This window comes from Galeopterus variegatus, unplaced genomic scaffold (genome assembly GCF_000696425.1).
Source record: "Galeopterus variegatus unplaced genomic scaffold, G_variegatus-3.0.2 Scaffold305, whole genome shotgun sequence".
Taxonomy (NCBI): Eukaryota; Metazoa; Chordata; class Mammalia; order Dermoptera; family Cynocephalidae; genus Galeopterus; species Galeopterus variegatus.
Genome location: NW_007726416.1, coordinates 133,499 through 142,929, shown reverse-complemented (window position 1 = coordinate 142,929; position 9,431 = coordinate 133,499). Strand labels below are relative to the sequence as shown.

General features: G+C 39.9%; 1 protein-coding gene across 1 annotated transcript in view; it reads left to right on the top strand.

Annotated features, from left to right (window-relative positions):
- Window positions 1-690: 690 nt before the first annotated feature.
- UBE2J1 (ubiquitin-conjugating enzyme E2, J1) overlaps window positions 691-9,431 on the top strand; it is a 29,823-nt gene continuing 21,082 nt past the window's right edge. The window contains exons 1-3 of the mRNA XM_008567212.1: window positions 691-753; window positions 7,845-7,918; window positions 9,003-9,134. Coding sequence (XP_008565434.1) covers window positions 723-753; window positions 7,845-7,918; window positions 9,003-9,134 — 237 coding nt within the window. The 5' untranslated portion in view covers window positions 691-722. The remainder of the gene's footprint in view (window positions 754-7,844; window positions 7,919-9,002; window positions 9,135-9,431) is intronic.

Sequence of the window (9,431 nt, the reverse complement as noted above, 5' to 3'; positions counted from 1 at the left end):
TTTTGTTATCCTCTGAGCCTGCTTTAAGGGATGATTAAACATCTTAAAATGAAAAGGCGTTTCCTTTCGGAATACCAAATGTAAAAAAAAAAAAAAAAAAATCCCAAATTTGATCTGGGATAGATCCTTATTGCCTGATGTAATTTATTAACTTTCTTCTAAGAAGAAATAAGCATTCCTGTTAAAATATAAGCAATTTTTGGACAAACTTAAATTTTCTGGGGAAACTAGCTCCCTTCCCACCTAGCTGACCATCATCAGTCAAGAATCTAGTGACTTTTAACGTAGAATTACATCTCCCACAGTGCCTAAAACGGTGTCTTGCACCTTATCACAAAAAATTGTTATAAAAATCCTACTCAATTCTCTTATCGCTGGTTCCCCTCCTCTCCCCTATCCCCCCCCCAAACAAAAACAACAACAAAAAACTCCCAAACATCTACTGGACCTGAAAACAAAGCACTTCACAGACCCACGACCCAGGTCATGGGCGGGCGGGCGGCCGGAGCCTTCCGAATTCTCAAAGGCCCGTGGGTCGGGCCGGGGCCGCTTCCAACCGCGCAGTTAGTTCCTCGGTGAAACCCGCGAGCACCTGGGACCCCGAATGTGCTGGGGAGAGGGGTCGACGAGGGCGCCACCCGCCCCACCTGCTCTTGCAGGTCCCTGAGCGGGCTTCGCGGGGCCGGCGGCGGCCGTGGAGTGACCGAGGCCAGCGATCCACCATGGAGACCCGCTACAACCTGAAGAGTCCGGGTGAGCAGGGCTGGGGGCGGGGGGCGGGGTGACCCGGGACCCCGGTTCCGGCGCCGCTGTGCCCTCGCGTCCGCCGTCACTCGCGGCTGCGCTCCCGGTTTCGCGCTCTACGCGAGACCGCCGCTTGCCAGGGAGGTGCAGGCCGCAGGCGGGGCGGCCAGGCGGGCACCAGCTGCCAGTCTCAGGGACCCGCCAGCGGCCCTCAGCACCCGGCCTCGCCCTTTCCTCCTCTTGGGTCCCGTAGAGTTGGGTCATTAACTCATCCCTAAGAACGAGTGTAAAGGTGATGTTTCTGGGTAGTGGTCAGCAGCCCCTGGCTGTACCTGCATCCTGAACACCGTCGTTATCCCCTCTCGGTCACTGCCACCGGACTTTTATTAGCTGTTTGACTCACTCATATTTGAGGATTTGGTCGTTTAAATATCGTATTTGCAGCATTTGGGGCACATAGAATTGCAGACATAAAGGAAATGTTTTGTAACTAAACCAGTTAATCAAAGAGCTGAAAAAAAAAAAAAAAAAAAAAAAAAAAAACCTGGTTGAGCTGTGTACTTGAGAGCTAACCATGATTTTTACCAAACTGGCTAATATGATATATATCTGTATTCAGTTATAGAAGTTTCCTTTCCTGCATTTAATGCGCCTAGTGCATTTACAGAGGCAGCCCAAACAATTCTCGCCTCCAGTTATTTTCTGGTGCTTTATAAAGATACAGAAAACTAACCAGCTCTCTCAGATTAAGGTAGACTTGAAATGAATCACTATCATTCTATAAATGGTATTTATTCTATTTGTGCCTTGATAAATTTGTCAGGAGGGAGAAACCGCACTGTTTAGCTCTAAATGATAAATCCTAGGATATTAGTGATGGTTTGACCAACTTTTGCTGCTTAAATTTTCCATCCAAAAAAGCTGCTTTTTAGTAGGAATCAGCAAGACTAGGATCCTTATGGAAAGGGTGACATTGTGAATCTTTGATTTTTAGAAATGTTTCAGAACATGCAAAAACTCCAGAAAAGCCTGAAGATATTGATAGAACAGAGCTTTTGTTAGCTTGAGTGCTGTCAGGCTAAGAAATATCCTTAGGTGAGCAAGTGTGTAGAATTGGTGATAACATTTTGGGGACCATAAACCCCTTTAAAAATCTGTTGAAAGAAAAGCTTAATTTTTAAGCTTAGACGGTAAAATGATTGAATTATTTGGATTATGGTAAATTTAAACTATTTATGTAAAAATGTGTGGTGACTCCTTAGGACAAAAGAAGTATTTAATGGAATGTCTAGAGAATAATACAAATGAGAGTAGTATTGCAATTTGGAATGGAGAACTGGTGGAACCCCAGAGGTTGTTGTCAGAGGACATTGCTCAATTTTGATACCTGGGGTTAGATGATAAGCTCCTACTAGCTGTATCATAAATTGCCCCTTTTTTGGTTTCATTTCCTCAAAGGTGGTGTTGCTGTTCTAAAAAAAAGAGTATTTTTTAAAAACCTTTTTTTTGTTATGTGTGGATCATTTGGAGTTTATGAGAAGGTGAATTAGATGAGATATGGGACTTTGTGAAAATGATTGGAGGCCTAGTGAAAATACTTCCTTCCTTTGTTTTATTCTCGGTCCTGTGATATTTTTAGAGTAATGCCTTTGTGAAAGGAAGTGGTTAAAAACACTACACAATGTAAGGCACAACCCTTTCCTTTCCATCTGCTGTGGGGTTGTCACAGAGGTATGGATGACAAAATTAAGTGAAGACAATACAGATAACTGGTTAAGGGCCAGCGTAGTAGCATGTGGGTAGTAAATTTGTTCTTTTTGTAGGTGGGAAAACTTTTTCTTTATGATTTTTCTGGAATGGACTTGTCATTGCTGTTGTGTAGGACCACTTTATAAGCCTCTGACTAGCCTGTCAGTAGTTGTCTCTGGATCAAGCTTCCTGATCCCTGTTTGGGTTTGCTCTGGACATGGTAGTAGTGTTTTATAGTATGAAGTAGGGAGATCTGTGTGTGTAAAGAACCTCCTTTGGCAACTTTCCTCGGAAGAGGGCTATGGGCATGTACAGTAGGTGATGGACTGATGCAAAGGTACCCACTACCTCCACCAGAAACCCAGGAGTTATCCTGTCCATGCCATTTGTGTCAGTTGTACCCTCATGCTAATCATTCTCAAGCTTTGATGTCCAACTCAGACCCTCCTAAGCTATAGATATGTAGAACTTACTTGTGACTCAACATCTTCATTCAGATTTTTCATAGATGTAAAAAAATCTCTACAAAGTATAAAACCCAGGTTCATCAGTTTTCTCTCCTCCCCCAAACTAGCACCTCACTCTAATATTCCTTATCCCAGAGATTGACAGTACTCAGGCACTCATGGGAGTCATCCTTGATTTCTTGGTCTACTCTTTTGCTCAACCCCTGCACTACAATATACACCACACACACACACACACACACGTCACTATTGTCACACCAGATCAATGAAAACAAAACTGATTAGATCATTCCTCAAACTGAAAATTTTTCAGATGCTTCCTGACAGCTGTAGATACAGTTCAAAGTAAACTGCTTAGCTTGGACTGCGGGGCTGCTCTTGATTCAACCCTTGCCTTTCTCACCAGTCTCATTACCCACCACTCTTATACTCCTTTGTATTTTTTACCATCTATCCATTTTGCCTGAATGACTCTTCAGATGGAGCAGCTTTTCTCACTTATATGCCTTGGTCCTTGCTAGAACCTCTGCTTAGAATGCCTTTCCTTTAATTCATCTGAAATTCCTATTAATTCTTCAAGCTTCTTTAAGATTCAGCCTTGTCCAGAGCCCCTAGGCAGACTAAGGTAGTCCCTATACATACCTGTACATGAGTATTTAGTTGATATTACCACATTGTGTTGTAATTGTTTTCATGCCTTTCTCTACTCACTGTGAGCTTATTGAGGGTAGGAAGCAGTTCTAGGTCATTCTTCTATCTCTAATACTCAGACATATCTTTGAACAGATACCCTTGCAGGGTCTTTCTGTGCAGAAATATCAGTCCTTAAACATTTTCGTAAGTGTCTTCATTTTGTGAGCAGGAAGAGACAGTTGGGGAGTGTGACATTGGATTCATGTCCTCAACCTACCTGCCTCCTGCACTTCACTCATGCTTTGGGAATTAATTATATCAATATAGTTGCTTTTCAAGAGAAATTGATGTATGGGAGACAGTGGCCTGTAAAAGATCCCTTTATTTCTAGCTAGATGTTGGCTCCAAACCCCAGTGTAAGCCCAGTGAGCTAGCCTAGGCATATGAAGAATGCTAATGCCTAGGCCCATGAAGCCTAGAGCTTAGATTCAGTGACTATGTGGCCTTTCTATAAGAAGGAAGAACAAGAGCAGGCATGCAGGTGCTACTCCCCTCCTTCCCTGGTACATCTTATCTCACCACAGTAAGTGGGTTCCATGGAAACCTTGCCAAGAGATTAGAGAGCAGCTAGAGTGAAAAAGTTTCTCTTCTGGCCATGTGGAGAAAAGAGATAGAGTATCAGGAAGGGTAGACTATGCTGTAGCCCTAGTTGCTAGGCAGCACTTTGAACTTGACCATAGCAGTGGTATTTCTCTGCAGGAACCAAAGGAACCATGCCATAAGGCCAGCTACATATGCTGATGCATGGTTTTGAACCAGGAAGAATCATTGAGAAGGCCTTCTATACCAATCCATTTTTAATTTTAAAAACTCATGACCTGAGAAAGTAGGGGGGATGGGGGAAGGATGGAAAGGAAAGAAGAGTTGTGCGACTCTCATTTGACACATGTAAACATTTAGTCACAATAAGATTAAGTGACTTGTTAAGGACTAGGAGCTACAAAATGTGACAGCCAGAATTTTAATGCAGCTCTAAATCCAGAGTCCCTGTTTGTTTGTTTGTTTCTTTTTTTTTATGGAAGCATTCAAAATATATGTTATTTCTGAAAAAAATAGATTATGGAAACACTAGACTAATCTTGCCTTCCATTTGGCTGTGTGGCTTTAGTTCTCACATGGTATGTCCCTGTATGGCCTGTGTATAAAATCAACATGTTTAGTTGTTGAGCCTTTACAGGACTGGTGCGAATACATTCTTATATAAGTTCTGACCCTTTCTTTCATCTCTTGTAATATCCAGGTAAAACTGTTGGATGTTTATTTTCTTCTCTCCTATTGAAATGAGCTGAATGGAGAAGAGACAGAAAATGTGGAAAGGGTATGGAATGGCATAAAACCTGACTTCTTCAGCTTAATCATTATTGTAGTCACCCAGCTGCTGAGGAATTAGGGAAAAACAATCTCTTTGGCATCTTTGATTGCTGACAGCAGCCAAACTAACTACATAACAGCTTCCATGGTTTTAATTATATCTAATGATATTAATTTGAAGGAGTGATATTTTTATGTGGCTTTATTTTATTTTTATTTATTTTTTATTTTTGTGACCGGTAAGGGGATTGCAACCCACTGGCCATCTCTATATAGGATCCGAACCCGCGGCGGGAGCGCTGCTGCACACCCAAGCGCCACACTCTCCCGAGTGCGCCACGGGGCCGGCCCTTTATGTGGCTTTAAAACAGGGGTTTTCAATCCTTGTTTCATGGGCTACTTCCGGAGTAAAATAGACAGCAGGGGAATAAATAGCCTGCAGGCTCTTCCATGTTGACCTCTTCAACCAAAACAGCTCTATGTTATTTGTTTTACATATTGGGGATCTCATTAAGCTTTTATTTGAGTAAAAGATTTTGTCTTATTGTCCTGTAAGTTTGAAAACCATTACCTTTAATCAGATTAAAAACAGGTGTGTTGGGAGAAGACAGTAAAATTCAATTCAACTAATATTTGAGGGCTTACTCTGTGCTAAGCCCTGAGGAGACTGCAGTGAAAATGCACACTGTCCTTACTATTATTTTGCAAGAAAGACAGATGTTAAACAAGTAATTACAAGCGAAATGAACTTTATGAAAGGTAAAATACAAAATGTTATGATGGCATACAGCAAGGGGACTCAACCTAGTTCTTAGAGTGGTGGCTTCTTAACCTAACTGGTCATTAGCATAACTTGGAAAGCATTCCTAGTCTCTACCACCTTCCAGGACTCCTCAGAGATTTTTCTTTGCCCAGGTGCGAATCTCTGTTCACTGCTCTGAAGGAGGACAAGGGAAGGTGTCAGGAAGACCTTCCTGGGGAAATTAAAAGTCTGGTGGGAGCCAGATGAGGTGGGGGAAGAGGGTCTGGAGCAGTATTGCAAGCTGAAGAAATCTTACGTAGAAGGCCTGGAGTAGAGAGAAGATGGAGTGTATTCAAAGAATTGAGCAGAGCCTACCTAGTGTGTAGAACTTAGAGAGAGAGGGTATCTCAATAAGTGCGTGTTTCTAATAGCATCTATCATGCTGTTTTGTATTTGACTGTGTTTCCCCCTATCCGCCACCTCTAAGTTTCTTGGTGACCAAAACTATACTTTGTTTACAGTTCTAGCTGTAGCATCTAGCTCCTAGTAGGAACTCAGTAACTAGTTGATCAAGTGAACAAAGTCTCTGCCTACAGAGGCATAGTTCAGAGTAGGAGATGGAAAAGAATACTAGTAATTATGAAATAGGATAGTGTCTTAACTTTTTTTTTAAGCTTAGGAACCCTTGATTAAGTTTTATGCAAAAGTACTGATACATACATACAATCCTGTTCTGGTTGTATATATGTGAGAGTTGCTTCTCATTAGTTAACTTCTCTTCCCATAACATTTAAAACTGTCCTCTACACATTTTACTTTTACTATTCCCTCTGCCTGTTCATACCCACCTGGGTAATTCCAACAGTCTTTTCTTTCAAATGTCGGTACCTGACCTCTTTTCTCTTCTGTCTGCTCCAAAGTTAGGTGCCCACCTGGTCCTCCCGACATCTGGCACATACCTCTGTTATACAATATTGGATTATATCAGTGGTTTCAAGCAGAGTTTTGAGAAACCTTTTCCCTGGCTTTGCCACTCCAGTATGCTGACATTTTTTTTAGCACCTGCAGCTTGAAGTGAGAGAGATTGGATCCAGAGCACATATCAAAGGATTGAACTTTGATATGTGCTCTGTATCCAATAGGAAGGAATGAGAGTACAGATACAGAAAGGATTGTAGATTGTGACAGATTGTGAAAGTGCACTCCTGCTAACAGGCATTTATCATGGAGATAAAAGGCTGTGCCATTAACTGAAAGAGGTAAAAGAGAGGAGAGAGAGAATAAGTGTGAAATAGTTTTGGGGTGCTAGGTGGAGAGAGTGTGGGCTGGCAGCTTACTAGAGAAATGGAGGAACATTACATGGCATCATGTCCTAGTGGATGGTGTTGATAATGACTCTATAACGGCTTGTGTGGATAAAGAGGGAAGTATAGGTATAGGTGGGGGTGAAAAAGTTGTGGGGTAAGTGGATTGGAGGTTTTTATTAAGTTGCAGAATCATTTCAAAAAGGAATTTATTTAGGGCCGTGGAGATTCAGTGAACTCAGGGGACAGTCCCATTAATTTAGTGCAAGGTAGTGGGTGGAAAGTCCCAAGAGGCAGAGGATATAGGGGAGTTTACTCTTCATGGAGCATGAGATCCATTTTTGTTAATATAGATATTTTAACAAGGTAGAATCAGACTGCCTATATTGGAATCCCAGCTTTGTCATTTACTAGCTGTGTGACCTTGAGCAAGTTATGTAATCTCTCCATGTCTCATCTGGAAAATAGGGATAAAAATAGTACCTGTCTAGTAGTGTTGTTTTGAGGATTTAAATGAGTTAATATTTATAAAGCACTTTAGATAAGTGCTACCACATAGGAGGTATATGTAAGTACTTATTAAATAAAAATAGTGTCTTCCGTATATATTCAATTCAATACATAACTCTTCAAAAGTATCCCATTCTGCTAATGCCTATCTACCGTTTCCTTCCCCTCCTCTCCATTTCTCATAATTAAACCTTTACCATATATGAACTAGTCCTTTATACATTTTTCATTGAAGTAGGAACATTTTCATTAGGCTTGTAAGTCTGTGCTAATCACTCAGAAAAGTATATTTTAAATGTCTCTATTTTATGAATTTTATTTCAGCTGTTAAACGTTTAATGAAAGAAGCAGCAGAATTGAAAGATCCAACAGATCATTACCACGCACAGCCTTTAGAGGTTAGTTGCTATCTCTGTATTCGTCATATGGATTTTAATACTTTAATATTTAAGACAAATTCTTTAAAATGATTTTTTCACTGCTTTGAGTCATTAGAGATGTGTTTGATGTAGTGTATTGATATATTTCCTATATTTCATGAGTATTTCAGTAGCTATTAAGGATCAGACATTTTAAAAGAAGCAGATTTCTGATCTCTGCAAAATGAGTCTCGGGTGCTAATTTGTTGTTAGGTCTTGACTATGAGGGAGGAGAAGTAGAAAAAACTCCAGACTCTACAGTTTGAAAGACCCAGTTCCTCAAGGAGTCTCTGCAGCTACCCTGGGCTGATTTCTGATCTCTGCAAAATGAGTCTCGGGTGCTAATTTGTTGTTAGGTCTTGACTATGAGAGAGGAGAAGTAGAAAAAACTCCAGACTCTACAGTTTGAAAGACCCAGTTCCTCAAGGAGTCTCTGCAGCTACCCTGGGCTTTTTTTTTTACAAACATCTCTATATCTCTTCAGTCTTATCTGTAAAAAAATGTGCTCAGTCAGGTTTTCATGGTAATAGTGAGAATAAAAATGTAATAATGTATATGCAAGTATTTTGCAAACTGAAAAGTACTTGGTAACTGTAAGATGATATTAATAGTAAATGTATTAATATTACTGACATTTATAAATAAGCTCCTTAGGCATCTGTAAGAGATGCCTATTTTTAAGATTTGTTAAAATAACCCAAATTTGTAGTGATTATTTAATTATATGATAATTATCACTCGTTGATATCTTTCAAGGATTAATTTCCAATTTAATTAAATCTATAATCTTATTTATGAATACATAACAACACTTAAATTTTTAATGCATTTATTTAAGAAAGCTTTTTAGCTCTTATGGGACATGAAAGCTAGATTAAACAACTTTTATTTATAACTTTTATTTGTTTATAACTTTTATTCTTGAGACATTTTGTACATTAGAAACTGTCTTAGCAATAAAATAAAGTAACTTTCTCTGGTAATATTTCTAATATTCATATTGATAAAAATGATCAAACTTTTTAATATTATCAATTCCTTGTGGATTATTGTTTTTGTTCAGGATAACCTTTTTGAATGGCACTTCACAGTTAGAGGGCCCCCAGATTCTGATTTTGATGGAGGAGTTTATCATGGACGAATAGTACTGCCACCAGAGTATCCCATGAAACCACCAAGCATTATTCTCCTAACAGTAAGAATCTTTGCCTTTGTGGTCCAGGCCCTGGAACTGTAATTTTTCCCCCAAAATAATTCCTACAAAGTTGATGCACCTAAAAAGTGCTAATAATACTAATGAATGCATATGCATAAATGTCATAGCATGGTTGTTAGAATTCAGTGAATTAATGTATGCAAAGTACTTGGGACAGTGTTTGGCACATGGTAAGAACTCAGTGAAGGGCAGCTAATGTTATTGTACCTTGTATTCACATCTCCTTCAACTTCCCACCTTTCCTACACTCTTTTCCTCAGTTTCCTCATCTTTACA